Source organism: Hylobates moloch, unplaced genomic scaffold (assembly GCF_009828535.3).
Source record: "Hylobates moloch isolate HMO894 unplaced genomic scaffold, HMol_V3 SCAFFOLD_10, whole genome shotgun sequence".
In the NCBI taxonomy this organism is placed as follows: Eukaryota; Metazoa; Chordata; class Mammalia; order Primates; family Hylobatidae; genus Hylobates; species Hylobates moloch.
Genome location: NW_026652285.1, coordinates 99461748 through 99480856, shown reverse-complemented (window position 1 = coordinate 99480856; position 19109 = coordinate 99461748). Strand labels below are relative to the sequence as shown.

The 19109-nt window shown below is 41.8% G+C and overlaps 1 protein-coding gene across 4 annotated transcripts in view; it reads right to left on the bottom strand.

The window, feature by feature from the left end:
- GARNL3 (GTPase activating Rap/RanGAP domain like 3) overlaps nucleotides 1–19109 on the bottom strand; it is a 178578-nt gene that overhangs the window by 71815 nt on the left and 87654 nt on the right. For all 4 annotated transcript variants that reach the window (XM_032165166.2, XM_032165165.2, XM_058446166.1 and 1 more), the window contains 3 exons: nucleotides 8353–8452; nucleotides 6508–6626; nucleotides 1755–1819 (listed from right to left, as the gene is read on the bottom strand). In XM_032165166.2, coding sequence (XP_032021057.1) covers nucleotides 1755–1819; nucleotides 6508–6626; nucleotides 8353–8452 — 284 coding nt within the window. The remainder of the gene's footprint in view (nucleotides 1–1754; nucleotides 1820–6507; nucleotides 6627–8352; nucleotides 8453–19109) is intronic.

Below are 19109 nucleotides of genomic sequence, written 5' to 3'. Positions count from 1 at the left end.
TAAGACTTGCTCATACAACTAAATGAAATTATAACAAATGAAATGCCTAGTTTTTAAACATAAATAAGAAAGGAGCTAGAGTAAACTTCTTTTTAGAAAAAATAATTCACAGAAATCTTAAACCAGTATAATTTAAGGTATTACTCTCCAAGCAAATTAAGATTTATAGTTCCTTGAAAGCAGCAGATATTTCTGTGCTCAGCAAAAATGTTAGCCTCTTGGTGGAGAGGCTTAACTCAGGCTTTAGAACTGCTCAGAAGAAAAATCAGAAGGCACAGAGCAGACAGGAAAAGGTCTGCAATCTGGAGACCAAACTAAGCTTGAAAGTGGGATATAACATTTTTCACTTCTTAATCTTGGTTCCTTTATTTTTTTATTTTTTTATTTTTTGAGACAGAGTCTCACTCTGTCACCCAGGCTGGAGTGCAATGGCATGGTCCTGGCTCACTGCAACCTCCACCTCCCAGGTTCAAGCAATTCTCCCACTTCAGCCTCCTGAGTAGCTGAGACTACAGGTATGTGCCAACACACCTGGCTAATTTTTGTATTTTAGTAGAGACGGGGTTTCACTATATTGGCCGGGCTGGTCTCGAACTCCTGACCTCATGATCCGCCCGCCTCGGCCTCCCAAAGTGCTGGGATTACAGGTGTGTGCCACTGTGCCCGGCCTTGGTGCCGTTTAATCAGCCAGATGCAATCCCCAACAGATAGGGTCAAGTTTGTCACTGTAAGAGCCATTTTGGTAAGGATGAGTTGTAGCTATTACGTGTCACCTGGGAACACTGGAAACACATCTACCACCACGTAGCTGCAGACGAATAGAGAGGAAATCACTAGGGCTCTGAGATAAGCTTTGTCCTTCATACGATAGGGCATTAGTGGTTAAACAGCCCAAGCTCTGGAGTCACATGGACTCCAGCTCTGTGATTTACCAGCTGTGAGATCTTTGTCAGATCCCTTCACCTCTCTGAGGCTCCAATTCCTGATAAGTGGTGTGGAATAATAATAGATCTACTTCATGGAGCTAGTTTAAAGATTGACTCAGAGAACACTCAAAAAGCATTCATAACAGTGCCTGACAAACAGAAGCTACCATAACTATGATGTAACATCTTAGCTGGTAACAAAGCAACAGGCTGGATCCAAGTGGCGGCATTCCCTAGGGGAGGCTGCCACCTAAGCATGGGAAAGAGATGAGAGGGAAGTGGGAGGGTGGCGGCACAAGAGGCGGCTGAGCAGGGAGCAGCCAGATGTTCCATCCATTTAACGTTTTGTCTGGCGAAGAATAAGTACATTCTTTGCTGACATCTGGGTTTCTATTTCGAGGTAGAAAAATGGAAGGAAAAATATTTCTTGATTATCTTTATAAAACTAAAGTATCTGAGTGCATGCAAGAAAAAAGAAGCTGACAACTAATGCGGTACGGAGAGATGTCTAAGAGCAATGCTCAAAATCAGTTGGACCTGGACTCAGGCCTTGGTTCCACTACACACTTGCTATGTGATCTTGTGGCTTTCTCTCTCTGAACCTCCATTTCCTCATCTATAAAATGGGCACAGTCACAGCACCTGCCCCACAAGGTTGCTGTGATGATGACACGAGGTGATGCATGTCATGTCAAGTGCTTAGCAAAATGTCTCACACACAGTCAAGGCTCAAGACAATGGAAAGGTAACATCAGAATGATCACAGGCAAAAACAGTGTATAATGGGCTCCAAATCCATGCGTGGGCTTTCTACCCATTAGAACTCACCTTAAGATGGACTTCACAGAAAGAGTTTTTGTGGGACTGTAGGGAAGGCATATTTTCTGGGTACCCTGGAAAAGTCCAAACATCAAATCAGTGACAAGTTCTACAACTTCCTTCTCCAAAAGAGCCTCTCTGGTCATTCAAAAGAAACCCATGCCCAGTCTTTCTCCTTTCTCCTCAAGGGTCATGTACATGAATAAACACATTCTATGACTGAAAACAATCTTGCTCAGGTTTGATAGCAACTTCCAGGATCTCTCCATCCCAACATGTGTGGATTTCAGCATGGCCTTCAACATACAGGTCTTCAGTGTCTTAGGTATTATGGAGAGCACTTGAGCCATCTGAACCAGATGAGAAGGGAATTTGTTTTTTCGTTGTTGTTGTTCTCCTTTTTTCTTTTTTTTTTTGAGACAGAGTCTCGCTCTTTCACCTAGGCTGGACTGCAGTGGCGCTATCTCGGCTCACTGCAAGCTCTGCCTCCCGGGTTCACACCAATCTCCTGCCTCAGCCTCCTGGGTAGCTGGGATTACAGGCGCCCGCCACCACGCCCAGCTAATTTTTTGTATTTTTAGTAGAGATGGGGTTTCACTGTGTTAGCCAAGATGGTCTCAATCTCCTGACCTCGTGATCCGCCCGCCTTGGCCTCCCAAAGTGCTGGGATCACAGGCGTGAGCCACCGCGCCCAGCCTGTTGTTTTGTTTTGTTTTTGAGACAGAGTCTGGCTCCGTCGCTTAGGCTGGAGTGCAGTGGTGTGATCTCAGCTCATGCAACCTCCGCCTCCTGGGTTCAAGCAATTCTCCTGCCTCAGCCTCCCGAGTAGCTGGGATTACAGGCATGAGCCACCGTGCCCGGCTGGGAATTTGGTCTCTGAGCCAAGCATCAAATAAGCTTCAAAGACCATAAGAAAACAGTCTCCACATGTTCAATAGCACCGAAAAATAATGTCTCCCAGTCAAAAACTTTTTGAACTAGAAATTCCCTGAATCTTTCAGAGAGGTTTTCATAATGCACACTTTTATATTTATCTGTGTTTTCTTATTTAAAGTCTCTTTTCTCCTAAATGAGCATCAACTGTGACTCATTCATAGGAATATTCAATGAATATATTTTGACTAAAAAGGGAATGAAGAATTGCCTAACTGATTCAGTCTCAGGTCCACACCACCCGGAACAGATGAGTGGTATTCTCTTCCTAATCGTCTAAGAAGAGGTGACATAGATTTAGGATCCACAAAGGTTCACACTACACAGTTAGCAAAAGGGATTATCATATACCACACATTTAAAACTTTCTTCCTGACTTCGATTAGTAATACAATTCTCATCACAAATGGCTAGAGGAGGGTAAGAATATTTCTTTTAGGGAATGGGCAAAGAAATATGATTTTTCTTGTGCTACTGGGACACATCTGCCAATTCATCTGTCCAAGCTCTGAACAATGGCAAGGAAGAGGAGTTCTTTGAGCTTTCCAAGCCCATGGTCTCTTTGCATAAACAAAACTTTCATGCCTACACCCTTGGAGGCCTGCTACTCTCACCCCTCTCCAGGCCAGGGAGGAGGATGTCTTTGGAGCTGAGGATGAGTAGCTGCACTAGAGAGAGCCCTTCTTATGGGTTCTCCATTAGCCAAAGAAACTGGGCTGAGCTTTTCTTTTTGTAGTTTGTGTTATAGAGATTAAATTTTTTTCCAATTATAGAGGAATATTAAGATAGAAATACACGTTTTCTGATTTTACAGGTCCTTCCCATTGAAACCTGAGTTCTTCTGTGGCTTTGCTTTTTAACTGGCCCCAGCCTACAGTACATCCCCTGTCTAAGAGATGGTCTTGAATCTACCCCTCTAGCTCAGATCCTACCTTGTCTACCTTTTCTTCTTACCCAACACACCAAAGGCAGTTTTATTTTTATTTCTTTGTAGCAGGCAGGGTCTATGTTGCCCAGGCTAGTCTCAAACTCCTGGTCCCATGCAAATCCCTCTGCCTTGACCTCCCAAAGGGCTGGGATTATAGGCATGAGCCACCATGCCCAGCCCAAAGGCAGTTTTAAAGAGAAGCCAAGGGCAGCTTGGGGGAATGTGTGGCACAGCAGAGGGCTCCAGTGCTGCACTGGGTGACAGTGACACCTTCATGAGCTGCCTAAGTGCGTGTGAAACCCAGGGCTCCTGGGATTGTGGGTTTGTGTTTTTCTTCACCACAAACTGGTAAAGCTCTTCCTCATCTCCTCCCTTTTGTAGCTTCCACAGTCAATGTTCAAGTAAAACAGTTCTGTGTTCAGTGGAAATATCAAATGCACAGGTAGAGTCAAGTCCATGTATGTATCAGGCAACACCCAGTGAGCACAGCAAGGATGCAGAAGTGCACGTCAAAGATTACCCTGTGTAACAGGTGTGTGTGTGCAGGTGTGTGTCTACATGGACGGATGTCTAGAAGCCTGTTGCAGTGATTATCTCTGAGGAGTTGGATTCTTTTCACTTGCTGTATTGTTTGGATAGAATTTTTACAATAAGTATAAATCATTTTTCATATTTTATTTGTGTGAGCCATTTCTGTGTATTTAGAAGAAACACAGTAGAGATATGCAAGACTGTGTAGAGTTATATGTTTAGCTAGTTTTTTTTTTTTTCTCTTTCTTTCTTGCTTTGATTTTGTAGAGACAGGGTCTTGCTCTGTTGCTCAGGCTGGAGTGCAGTGGTACAATCATAGCTCACTGCAGCCTTGAACTCCTGGACCCAAGCCATCCTCCTGCCTTACCCTCCCAAAGAGCTGGGATTACAGGTGTAAGCCACCATGCATGGCTAAGTTTTTATTTTATTTTTCGTAGAGACAAGGTTTCGCTATGTTGCCCAGGCTGGTCTTGAACTCCTGCGCTCAAGTGCTCCTCCCACCTCGACCTCCCAAAATGTTGGGATTACAGGCATGAGCCACTGTGCCGGGCCTAGCTAGTTTTCTAACTGCTTTATAACCTAGAAGATGTGTGCTGGCAGTTGGGAGAGCGAGGGTTGAATCACATATTTCTGTGGACTTCCCATAGCCTCTAGCACTAGTTTTAGGCCAAGAGGGGCTTAATAACTGACCCTTTGTACCAATACTCAGTTTTGATTTATCAGTTCTTCCCTCCCTTCAGCACTTCCATCAATAGCTGAGAACTCTCTCACTGTTGTTGGCACATAACTGAAGGCTAAGGGAAGAGGTGTTGGGTGAAGGCACTGGCACTTCTCATCATGCCCTGCCCCTATGCTGCCTTCACAGCAGTCCTGGGGTTTAAATTCCACCTCCTTGGCTTCTCTAATACCAGGTATGAGTAAACCTTGTTTGTCTCGCATTTGTTGCTCCTTCTACCTGGAACACTCTCTGATTCCCCTTCTACTCGTCAAATGACTGGCTCCCTTCCATCTTCAGGCCTCTGTTTGCTGGGCGCCGCCTCAGGAGGCTTTCCCTAAACTGTCTCATCTAAGTGGGGCTCCTGCAGCATGCTCTGTCATTCTCTGTCTTCAGAGTGCTTATCACAACTTATAATGTCATATAGACAGTATCTTTGGAAATTAAAATAAGCAAATGTTCCCCCTGCATTTGTCCCACTCTGTCTTTCCTCATACATGGCAGCCATCTCAGTGAGGATGTCTACTTGCTACTTCCTGGAGGAAGAAGATATGGACATTGAGAAAGTCCATTCCAGAAAAGTGGAAGAAGGGGGAAACCTACCCTCTCCTGCCTTGGAGGGAGGGAGGGAGAGGGAGGGTGAAGGAGGGGGAGGGAGGAAGGAAAGGAGGAAGGAAGGGGGGAAGGAAGGGGGGAAGGAAGAAAGGCCGGCCAAGAGGTGGATGCCAGGGCCCTTGATGACCCCATGCCAAGGACAGGCTTTGAAGGCGTTGTGGGATGCTGTAACTCTGTCAAGGGAAGACCTGGAGGCACCTCAGAACATGTGAACCAGAGGCCCCTTCCCGGGCATGGCCTTGCACGGGAATCTTAAGTCCAGGCAGCACCTGGTTTGAACTTGGTGAAGGGTAGCAACTCAGTGGCTGCAAGTGTTAATGACCAGAAGTATGATACACGCTGGCCTATGGCAATGGTCCTGCCTCCTCACATCTGACCTATAGCTCATAGGGGATGTGCCCCAGGAGGGGATGGAGAGCTTCTAAGAGATTCAGAGACTAGCAGAGATATGGGATCAGGACAAGGAGTGACTTTACAACAAGAGGCAAATAGCTGGCACCATGGGTTTCAGGGGCAGATGCTTTCCAATGACCCAAAAGAGCCCGAGGAATTATATCTCCGTGGTCACGAGTTCAGAGGTTGGATCAGTCACTCCACAATGGAAGTCAGACAGAACTCAGAGGGCCCACGTGGATCCACGGTTCTCTTCTGTGACCATTAGATCTCATAAGCCCTCTCCCCATGTGCACAAATACCAACCACAAGAGGAGCAGGAGGAGGCGAAAAAATTGGAAAGGCTTGATTCTTTGCCCAAAAGAGACAGAGTCATCCCAAAGAAAATATTTAAACTAGAAAAGACTAGAATGCTGTAATTAGCAAACATAAAATAAATAAGTTTTTTTTAAAAAAGGCCAGAAAACAGTCTCCTGGTGCAGAAAATAAGGTGCTTTGGGCAAAGGCACTGTCAGCTTCTCAGAGGTGAATCACGGGAAGACTATGAGGCATGCCCTGGAAGAAATTGGCACACAGTTCCACAACACAGGGGTTATCTCCTGAAACTGATGCATACATTTTGCTTCAAGTGTGAGCCATCTACTTACTGTTTTTCTCCAAAGAATTGCACGGTATTGAGGGACACGTTGATTGTTTTGGTCAGAAAGGGTCACGGACAAGAAGAAAGGGCTCTTCTCTGCATCGTTTCCAATGTAGTTCTGATGGACTGGAAAAGAAAGGTTTAGAATAGTGAGAATGCAACTGATCCTGCCAGTCACAGATGGTAGAGGACACTGCAGGTGGTGTCCAGCCCTCCCCACATGCTCAGGGAACAATAATCCCAAAGCCAGCTTGGGATGGACCCTGATCTCTCTCGGGGGATCATGTATTCCTCTTCCCCTTGCTCTTGACTGGTTCAGGAATGAACATGTGACCAAATTCTGGCCAATGAGACTGGAGAAATCGGCCAAGGGGCTTCTAGAGAGGCTTCCTCACTCCTAAGTATGGCCTTCTTCTTCCTCTGGACCTGGTGGAGTCTAGAAGTGATGCCTGGAATTCCTGAAACCATCTTGTGACCCTGAACAGGGCCAGCCCAAGGGCCAAGTTGCCACACTAAGGATGGGGAAGCAGAAAAAGGGAAAAGGCCTGGGTCCTTGACATTACCGGGCCTCTGAATCCCCCAATCCTCTGAATCCCCCAACCCTGGGGCTTGCCCTGCCTCTGGGTTTTTTGTTATATCCTTTACTGTTTGTGCCAGTTTGAGTCAGGTTTTCTGTACTGCACCTGAAGGCATCCAAACTCATGGCACCATTTTTCTCTAAAGTCCTTACTGCTCTGAGCACTACTTGGAAGCATTTGGGAAGATGACAGTTTTCCTGCTGATTTCCTTTTTTTAAATAAAAGCTTCTATATCCCCCCCACACCAGTAAACTTTGCCTGGCCAAATAAAGGAACTTCTTACAATAATACACAGTCAGATTTCTTTAAAGGCATCATTTAGGTCTGCTCACTCTCATTTCATCATTCAAGCATCATATCTACAAATGAATACATTAGCCTGAGAAGCAATTTCTCTAACTCATTCTGAATCCCAAAATAGTGATTATTCTTCCATTCTCCAAATCTTTTGTCATTAATCACACTCCTGTTTTCCACCTTTCTGTATATTTTCACTTGAGCCCTTCACTTTAAATGTACATAGCTATTAATGACTGAGCTGTTGGTATGTGCCAGGCACTGGGCTTAGTGTTATTCCTGCATATCTCATTGAAACTTCCATTCAAACCTACTAGATATGCACTCGTAATATCTCCACTTTACAGAAAGGAAAACTGAGTCTCAGAGAAATGGAGAGTAGCTAGTGTAAGGTCCTTTGATTAATAATGACAGGATCAGGATCCAAACCCATATCATGAGTGTCTTTGCCACTGTATCCCCATTGCTCTGCACATTGCCTGGCATGTAGTAGGTGATAAATACTTGTCATGGTTGAATGTATGAATGATGCCAGAGTCTACAGTCTAATGTCTCTCTAGTTCTATACAGGCCCTGGAGCTCAGGGAACCAATTATCTCCCTCATTGCCTTGAACGAAGTATTCAAAACCCAATATAGACAGGGCAATTGCCTTGTTAGGTCTAAAGTTGTTTTTCTACCCTGGAAAATTCATCTTATCTCTCAAATCACTTTTTCAGATGATCTAATCTTTAGCTCTCCAGGGATAAAAATGACTGTCCATAAAAAAAGGAAACTATGAGCAAAAACTCTTAGGGCTGAGACTCTGAATTTAATCTTTTAACCTACGAAGCTTACTACTGACCTTGAAGTGAAATGCCCTGATGTTAGTGTTCCTAAAATGGCTAGTTTCACTCATATAGGATACCAGCAATTATATGAACACTAACTTCCATTTTGAATACCCTTTCTTCCCTACCACCACAATAGCATAATTACCTTGTCCTAAAAAATATTTGAAATACCATCTGGTGTGGTATTCTGGGTTCTCTAAGTGCACGTCTGTTCTTCGCCAAGTACCAGGCAGGGCAGTTGCATTCTGTAATGGAACAAAGTTGTGACATTAAGAGGCTTATTCAGAAAGTAAACATGAAGCTGGCAATGAACCAGAGGCCAAAGAACCAGAAAAATCATTGTTAAAAGCATACACCCAAGGGCTGTGGCTGCATGTTCTCATTAGAAAAGACACCCAGTCTAAATTCACATCGTGGAAGCATCCAGGAAGCCTTTGGGGTGTAGGAAAAATAACCAGTGAACCGGTGAGTTCAGCTATTCCTAAAATGGGTACCAAGTACCTCTCCTTTCTGGGCTGAAACTTACACAATATTTGGGAGTTGGTGCCCCCTAGAGGAACCCCCTTCTTTTTGTTACCCCTGTAACAGGCACAATTCATCTAGAATCCATTCATGTTTTGGTAGGTTTTTTCTGTGTTTTTTTTTTTTTCCCCATGCATATACATATGTATTTTTCTTAATAAGATGAAATTATATCGAATATACAGTTTTGTGGCTTGCTTTGCCAATAACTATTTTACATGTCAATAAATATAATCCTATGTTATTGGCTGTATACTCTTTTATTATATAGATACAACTAATAATACTGGACAATTAGGCTGCTTCCAATTTTTGTTATTGTAAATAAAATTTATCATCTTCTAATTCCACGTTTGCATACTTGTTCAATTATTTCTTTAGGATAATTCTTAGAAGTTAAATTTCTTTGTCAAAGGGTATGTACATTGTCGAGGATCTGCAACACAATGCCAACCTGACATCTAGGAGGACTGATACAAAATTATAGATCCACCAGCAATGGCTGAGGGTACCATATTCCCTATACTGTCAACATTGCCTCTTTACAATTTAATGGCAAAATGTATTTTTTTTTTTTTTTTTTGAGACAGAGTCTTACTCTGTTGCCCAGGCTGGAGTGCAGTGGTGCCATCTTGGCTCACTGCAACCTCCACCTCCTGGGCTCAAGTGATTTGCCCGTCTCAGCCTCCTGAGTAGCAGGGATCACAGGCACATGCCACCTTGCTTGGCTAATTTTTGTATTTTTAGTAGAGGTGCGGTTTCACCATGTTGGCCAGGCTGGTCTCGAACTCCTGGCCTCAAGTGATTATTGGTTTCCCAAAGTGCTGGGATTACAGGTGTGAGCCACTACGCCTGGCCTGTATAACATTTAGATTGAAGCTTTTCTTCATATTTTTATTGGTCATTTACAATTATTTTGTGGGTTACCTGTTTATGTCCTTTGCCAGTTTTCTGATTATTGTATTCTTTTGTGAAATCTTTGAAATAGATTGCAAATAATTTCTTCTGATTAAATTTTTGCTTTTAAACTTGTTCTATGGTATTTGTGGCCACATAGATGTTTCAAAATGTTTACATAAGCAAATTTTTCATTTTTTTCCCTTTATGGCTTTTGCCTAATTAGTATCAAAAATTCCCCCATCCCAGCATTAACGGAACTGTTTACCTCTATATTCTTTTAGATGTTTCATTTTATAGTTCATTCCTTATCATTTATTTTGATGTATGCTCTGAGGTAAGGATCAATTTTCCCCAAATCATTTATCAATTAACTCGGTTCTACTTATTGAATACTCTTATCATTCTCAATCCTTATAAGGCATTAAATTACTGTTTACAGTAAATGTCTGAATCTTGCATGGTCTGGGCTGAGACTGTGTTAGATGTCAGTTTTCCCGCATGACTGATGTCACTCTATTGCAGCTTTGTTGGTATCTCCATCGTGCCACGTATGTAAGACAGACTACTGGAACACACTCTCTGACTTTGACATGCCTCTAGCGATTTACTAGATGTCTGTGGTCAGTTTCTTTATCATGCTGAAGATGTTTCCTTCAATTCGAAGTTTACAAAGAGGCTTTTCTCAGGAACGAAAATTAAATTTACCAAAAGCTTTTTTTAGGGGGCAACTATTGAGAGAACAGGTTAAATGGGGGGAATCACAGTATGTAATGTAATGAATGAATAATGAATATAGTAATAGCTCTTCTGGCATTGAAAGGTTCTTACATTTCTGGAATGCACCCTACTAGGTCATGGTATAGTATTCTTTTAAGATACTGCTTGACTTTAACAAATGATTTATGTATCATATTTGTTTGTGTGATAGATCTATAGGCTTCCTTTCTATTTGTATTTCTGTCATGCTTTCAGGGTTATGTTACCTTATAAAATGAAACGGGAAGCTCTCTGTCCTTGTCATTACTCTGGAAATACTGACATGCATTGAGAGAGTGCTAAATGCCAAGTATTAGGCTAAGCATTTTATATGCATTATCTCCAGAACCACCCATCAACCTTATGAGATAGATTCTATTTTATCCCCCCACTTTCAGATAAGGAAATTGAGACTTAGAGAGTTTAAATATGTTGCCCAAGGTTACAGAGATAATAAGTAGTGGAGCTGGAACTGAAACCAGTTCCAATTCCAGAGGTTTCTTCTTTTTTCTTTTTTTATCTTAACCATTACATCATCTTCTGTGTCCTTTTTTATGTCCTGCCTTTTAGGCCTATTAAGGAGTAAAAACGTAGGTGAAAATTTTAGTATTATTTTGCTTTTATCTGATTTTCTGGAATTTTAAAAAACTAGCTATTGCTACATACATATGAATTTTTATTTGGAAATAATTTTAAATTTATATAAAAGCTGCAAGAATAAGAGCAGTGTAAAAAAGTATGTTTACCTTTTACTTACCAGATTTACCTACCGTTAATGTTTTACCCCACTGGCTCATTTGTTCACAACCCCCAACACACACACAAACATACACACATATACAATATTTTTTCTGAACCATTTAAGACTCAGATGTAAAATAATAGCCTTCATCCCTAAATACTTCAGTGTGTATTTCACAAGAGTAGGGCTACGTTCTTACATAACCACAGTAGAGCTTTATCAACTTTTCTAAGTCTAACATTGATGCCATCTGTATTCTAATGTTGTCAATTGAGTCAACAATGTCATTTTAAGCATTTTCTCTCTTCAGTACAGGATCATTTCATTGTTTCTTTAGACTCCCTTCATCTGCAACATTTCCACTGACTCTGTCTTTATGACATTGACATTTTTTTTGGCTGTCACTATTTTTTTTTCTTTCCAATTTGTATTTTAGGTTGAAGGGGTACATGTGCAGCCTTGTTACATGGGCAAATTGTGTGTTGCAGGGGTTTGGTAAACAGATAACTTTGTCACTCAGGTAATCAGCATAATACCCAATAGGTAATTTTTCTTTCTTTTTTTTTTTTTTTAAGACGGAGTCTCGCTCTGTCGCCCAGGCTGGAGTGCAGTGGCGCAATATCTCGGCTGACTGCAAGCTCTACCTCCCGGGTTCACGCCATTCTCCTGCCTCAGCCTCTCCGAGTAGCTGGGACTACAGGCGCCCGCCACCTCGCCCGGCTAATTTTTTGTATTTTTTAGTAGAGACGGGGTTTCACCATGGTCTCGATCTCCTGACCTTGTGATCCGCCCGCCTCGGCCTCCCAAAGTGCTGGGATTATAAGCGTGAGCCACCGCACCCGGCCAATAGGTAATTTTTCAATCCTTACCTTCCACCCCCCAAGTAGGCCCCAGTGTCTATAGTTCCCTTCTTTGTGTCTGATATTGACATTTTTGAAGAATGCAGCATCTTCCCTCCTCATTTTGGGTTTGTCTGATGTTTCCCCAGTTAGATTCAGGGTATGCAGACTTGGCTGGAATACCATGTAAGTGAGGTTTGTCCTCAGCTTATCATATTTCAAAATACCCATCTGTTCCTCAGTGGTGATGTTAATTTTGATTACCTATTCAAGATATTACCTCTTAGTTTTGACCTTTGGTGAAAGCATATCATTGGATTTTGCTCCTTGTAGGATTTTCACATGATTCATTATCAACAGTTATTTACTTTATAACCATGAACTACTGGCAGTACTCCTGGTATCCAGGTCTTTCCACTATGCCACTGCAGGGCATGCAGCGATGGCATGACCCACCAGCCAGCCTTAGGCATCAGCTGACCAGACATAGGGGGAGTCCGGCCAAGGAAGCTGGCCTCAGCCAGACTCCACAGTGGTTGGTGTCATGGTCCCAAGGCCTTGGATCCTACAAAGCTAGAGCAGAGCCTAGAGAGTAAACTTTTTATTTTATTATTTTTTATTTTTTAGTATTTTTAAAACTTTTGTTTACTTGATACATTAAAAAAAATCTTGTTAGCCCTATTAGAAAACAAAGGTTAAACAAAAATCACCTGAATTTTCAAATTAACATTTTCGTGTAATGTTCCACAATTTTTCATTTGCATATATAGAGATCATAATATGCATACTATTTGGTATCACATTTTCCCACTATGACTATTCATAAATATGTATTTACATCATAACAACTCCATGTATTCACTGCATAATTGCACATTATTGTGCTTGATCAGTCGCCTATCACAGTTATTTTTCTTTGTTCTACTAAAAGCAACACTGTCATGAACGTCTTTCTCTCTCGCCTAGAGAGTAAACTCTTAAGCTGTCATCAGAACGTTTAAACTTCTGGGGCCTCCAAGAGATGCGTCGATGGCACAGAGAAGCTTCTTGCAGGTAGCAGCAACAGATCTTAGTTCTGTGCTTCTCAAATTTGTTAAAATGTGTACTCTTGGGCCCATCGTAAACTTCTTCCTTAAGATCTCTATGAGTGGGGCACCAGCATCTATTGTACAAGTGGTTCTGATGAAAACTGAACTTTGAGAAACAATGCTCTATGCCAGTTCTAAAAGAATCCAGCACAGAGAGCGGGGCATAAACTTGGATGGGGCAAAACAAATATAATTTTATTTTCCCTAAGTTCTAACTAAAATTTAGTGTTTCATTCAGTTATGAATATATGCAAAAAAACTATAGAATGGACGGTCCTGGTAACCATGCCGACAAAAAAAAAATCAAAGATATTTCCAGAATTCATTATAGTGATTGCAGATATCTCAAAATACTGTTTACACTCTTCACTTTTCAAAATTACAGTATTTATGAGGCCTGCTGCTAGATTTATTATTTAATGTATTATAATTAATTAATTAATGTATTTATTTTTTGTTGAGATGGAGTCTTGCTCTGTTGCCCATGCTGGAGTGCAGTGGCATGATCTCGGCTCACTGCAACCTCTGCTTCTGAGGTTCAAATAATTCTACTACCTCAGCCTCCCGAGTAGATAGGATTACAGGTGTGTGCCACCACACCAGCTAATTTTTTTTTTTTTTTGAGACAGAATTTCGCTCTGTCACCCAGGCTGGAGTACAGTGGCGCGATCTCAACTCACTGCAAGCTCCGCCTCCTGAGTTCACGTCATTCTCCTGCCTCAGCCTCCTGAGTAGCTGGGACTACAGGCGCCTGCCACCACGCCCAGCTAATTTTTTGTATTTTTAGTAGAGATGGGGTTTCACCGTGATAGCCTGGATGGTCTCGATCTCCCGACCTCGTGATCCGCCCACCTCGGCCTCCCAAAGTGTTGAGATTACAGGCGTGAGCCACTACGCCCGGACACACCTGACTGCTTTTTGTATTTTTAGTAGAGTCGGGGTTTCGTCATGTTGGCCAGGCTGGTCTCGAACTCCTGAGCTCAAGCCATCCGCACACCTCAGCCTCCCAAAGTGCTGGGATTACAGGCGTGAGCCACTACATCTGGCTTATTTAATGTATTTTAAAATCATATATATTACTGTATCATAAATTAGGTTTCAAAAATCATGTTGATAATTATTTCAATACAACTGTTTTCTTTCGTAATCCTATGTATTTAATTTCATGTATTTAAAAACATTATTCTGAGAAGGGGTCTACAGGTTTACCAGATTTCCAAGGGGATTCAAAGGCATGGAAAATGACCTGCATGCTCTAGGCTTCTGAAGCACTTGCATCTGTCTGCCTCCCAGAGATTTGAACACTGCCAAGTGTAGAATGGAACACCACAGGGAGGCGCAAGGCGCCGCTCAGCATCGCAGAGGGAGAGATGGGACTCCAGAGGCAGTGGCATGCTGAATACCAACTGTCAATATGAAGAGTTTTCTTTAATGATTAAAAAATTACTGGGCTAGACATAGTGGCTCATGCCTATAATCCCAGCATTTTGAGAGGCCGAGTTGGGAGGATCATTTGAGGCCAGGAGTTCAAGACTAGCCTGGGTAACATAGTTAAATCCTGTCTTTACAAGAAATAAATAAATAAAATTCAAAAATAAAAAGTAGCCAGGTATGGTGGTGTGTGCCTGTAGTCCCAGCTACTGGGAAGGCTAAGGTGGGAGGATCACTTGAACCCAGAAGGCTGAGGCTGCAGTGAGCCATGATAGTGATACTGCACTCCAGCCTGGGCAACAGAGCAAGACCCTGTTTCTTAAAAAAAAAAATTAAAAATTAAAAAAATTAAAATTAAAGTTACCTATTTCACTTTCCTCTTCACTGAATACTTAACCAAAACACAGGGGAAATAACCCAACTCCAAAAATGTTGTGAGTCTCACAGAGCAAGACACATCCCATCCCTTGCTAAAACCACATTTGATGAGGTGTAAAGACAAAAACACATACAGGAACTGACAAAGGTAATGGAGACTAGGCAACAAAAACAAAACAAAAAAATCCCACTTTTCCCAGGACCCTGAAGAAGAACTCTGAACACAAGCTCCAGGTTCTGATGATGTGTAGTACTAGTGGACAGTAAAGGGCACAAAGAAGTGCAGAGCCAAAGAATTTGTTTTACATTTATACACCCTCATAACCATTACCTAGATCAATACAGAAAATATTTTCAGTATTCCAGAAGGCTCCCTTGTTCATTTCCCCAGTCATTACTCAACCACATGCCAAAAGAGAACCACTGTCCTAACTTCTATCACCACGGATTAGTTTTACCTGCTCTTGAGCATTACGAAAATGAAATCATATGATGTGTATTTGAGTCAGGCTTTTTATCCTTTGTCATTAGGTCTGCAACATTCACCTGTGTTACTGGTGTGGCAGTGGTTCACTCTTTCTCATGGCCATGTAGTAGTCCACCGGATGAATACCACAATTTACGCATTCATTCTTCTATTGATGGACATTTGGATTGTTTCTGGTTTTTGGCTATTAAGAATAAAGCCACTGGCTGGGATTGGTGGCTTACGCTTGTAATCCCAGCACTTTGGGAGGCCGAGGTGGATGGATCACCTGAGGTCAGGAGTTTGAGACCAGTCTGGCCAACAGAGCTAAACCCTGTCTCTACAAAAAATACGAAAAATTAGCCAGGTGTGGTGGCGCATGCCTGTAGTCCCAGCTACTTGGGAGGCTGAGGCACAAGAATCACTGGAATCCAAGAGATGGGGGTTGCAGTGAGCTAAGATCACACCACTGCACTCCAGCCTGGGTGACAGAGTGAGACTCTGTCTCAAAAAAAAAAAAAAAAAAAAAAAAAGAATAAAGCCACTATGACCATTATTGAGTCTGTCTTTTGGTGGATACAAGTACTCATTTCTGTTGGGTATACATCCGGGGACACAGACGATGCATGTGTTCAGTTTTAGTAGATACTGCCAAAAAATTTTCCAAAGAGGATACACACACCAATTTAAACTCCTATTAGCAAGATATACGAGAGCTCTAGCTGTTCCACGTTCTCTGACCAAACTTTTAGCTTTTCAGTCCTTGCAGTTCTAGAGTGGGTGAAGTAGTACCTAATTGTAGTTTTAACCTACAATAAATCCTAACTAATTTAAGTGTCACCTATTTTACAAAAGATCTTGGAGATATAGAAACTCTGTCTATAGCAGTTTAAGGCGACAATGAAACAGGAACACATTATTCATTTGACATCAACTAGAAAGTTAGGAGAAAATAGGCTGATGAGTACATTTTCCAGATAACTGAAGTTTAACATTGCAAACACTCATGCTTATTTTATGCCCTTTAGGTAAACATTTGTGAAAGCCTACAACAAAGGGAAATGAACTCAAGTTGCTCCATACTGCATTCATGCCTGTACATGCCCACAGAGACCCAAAAGTCCTGAATCATTTCTGCATCAGATCCAAAGCCCACCAAAGCTTCTCACTGCCTTCATTATCTTCCCCCACCCCCTACTTATACTTATACTTGTGGGATGTGACGGAGGAAGACTGAATCTGGCCAGGATATTTTGAGGAGAATGTAATAAAAATCCATATATGACACCCTGATTTTATTTGAATGTTCTCAAATATTTGACTTTAAGCAGGGAATCCACAAAATATAGACACTCAGAATACAAATGGTATCCACAGTTTTAAAATAATTCCTTTGATTTTTCATAGAGTCTATTCCAGAGTGAGTTCAATACATGAATGAATGCAGTTACGCTGATTTTACTTCAGTTCCTAGGTTAAACTGCTGAGATCACATAGCAGTAGGGAAGATGGATTCTTTAAAAAAACAAACTAAAACTTTTAAAAAATTACAAATGTAAGCATGAAAGCTGATTATAAAAACTTGAAACCACACAAAAGTTAAAATCTTTTTCTTTCCCCCATCCTCCATGACCCAACCTACTTCTTTTCCCTCTAATAACCATGCTACTAGATTGGTCTGAATAATCTCAGATCTTTTTATGCATTTACAAAGATGTGTTTACTTTATACATACATACACACATATCACACATTCACATACATATATACATACAAAAATATATATCCATACATAAGCCTATATATACATATGCATAATTTGTTTTCATAAATGGAACCGTAGTATAGATATTACACTGAAAAACTTTTCTCTGCTAAAGAAAATATCTTGGGAATGTTTATTTTTATTTTTATTTTTTTTGAGATGGAGTCTCGCTCTGTCGCCCAGGCTGGAGTACAGTGGTGCCATCTCGGCTCACTGCAAGCTCCGCCTCCCAGGTTCACGCCATTCTCCTGCCTCAGCCTCCCAAGTAGCTGGGACTACAAGCACCCATCACGCCCGGCTAATTTTTTCTATTTTTAGTTCAGACGGGGTTTCACCGTGTTAGCCAGGATGGTCTTGATCTCCTGACCTCGTGATCCGCCCGCCTCGGCCTCCCAAAGTGCTGGGATCACAGGCGTGAGCCACCGCGCCCAGCCCGGGAATATTTCTATGTCAGTACATATAGATCTACTTTGTTCTTTTTAACAACTACATAGATTCTTCTTTTAAAAAATTCAACTCTTCAGTTGAATGAATATAAGCTTGTAAAATATGTAAACAGTATATGAGGGCATCGAATGGAAAGTTAAGGTCCTCCAGCTCCAGCTTCTTTCCTGAGCTCCCATTTCCATTCTCCAGAAATGATTACTATTATATTCTTACATATCTTTTCAGAAATTTTCTCGCATCTTGACGAGCATATTTCCCATTTTTTTGTTTTTAAGAAAAATGGCATGATATTAAACAAGTCATTCTGGAACTTGCCTTTATGTCTAACACTGTATCTTAAACACTTTTTGTGTGGTAGTACATATGTGTCTACCTCATTCTAATGGCCACTAACCAGTTCATTGTGTAAATGGACCATAGTTTACATAATAATTCCTCTACTGAAAGAAATTGATGCTGTTTCCAGTTTTTTTCCTATTTTAAATAATGCTACAATATACGTCCTAGCAATAGAAGGTCTTGCCAAATGGTATACACATTTTTAATTATTGCTAATTGCCTTCCCAAAAGACTGTACTAATTTACATATCCTCCAACTGTATAAGAGTCCTCCCGGCCGAGCGCGGTGGCTCACGCCTATAATCCAAGCACTTTGGGAGGCTGAGGCGGGTGGATCATGAGGTCAGGAGATCGAGACCATCCTGGCTAACATGGTGAAACCCTGTATCTACTAAAAATAGAAAAAGTTAGTCAGGTGTGGTGGCAGGCGCCTGTAGTCCCAGCTACTCGGGAGGCTGAGGCAGGAGAATGGCGTGAACCCAGGAGGCGGACCTTGCAGTGAGCCGAGATCGCGCCACTGTACTCCAGCCTGGGTGACAGAGCGAGACTCCATCTCAAAAAAAAAGAGTCCTCCCAATGCTAAGGAAGATAGATTTGTAAAAAGCTGAAAGATTGTCCCCTCTGCTGCACCATCTACTAATTGATACATACAAGTGAACTGTAAGGGAGGTCCCCAGTGATCCACCCAGGGGTCACACTCATTTTAATTAATAATCTGAATAAGCACACAGATGGCAAGACAAGCACATCTGAAGGTAAAATAAAGCTGCTCAGTGGCTTAGCTAACAGGACGGGTGACAGAATCAAGATGTCACCAAAAAGTCTCGACAATTAGGAATTATGAGACACACTAATGAGATTAAATTCAATGTAGACAATGCAAGATCCTACACTTAGATACAAAACACAAATTACTGAAGGACAAGGTCAGATGGTATAAGGAAGGATTTCCCCTCCCTTTTTACCCATTAGGAAATTGAGGCACAGAGACACTGAATTGTAAACTATTGAGTGGTAGAGCTGAGGTTTGAACCCAGGTTTGTTTGACTCCAAAATAGTCTCCATTATATCATAGTGCTGCCCCACAGCTAAACACCAGCACATGTGAAAAAGATGGGGGATGGGCAAAGTAGCATATTATAGGTTCATAATGAGTCATTAGGGTCCATAAAAAGAGGTAGAGTGTCTACAGCAAGGAAGGGGATGAGCCTGCTCCACTCTGTGGCTGT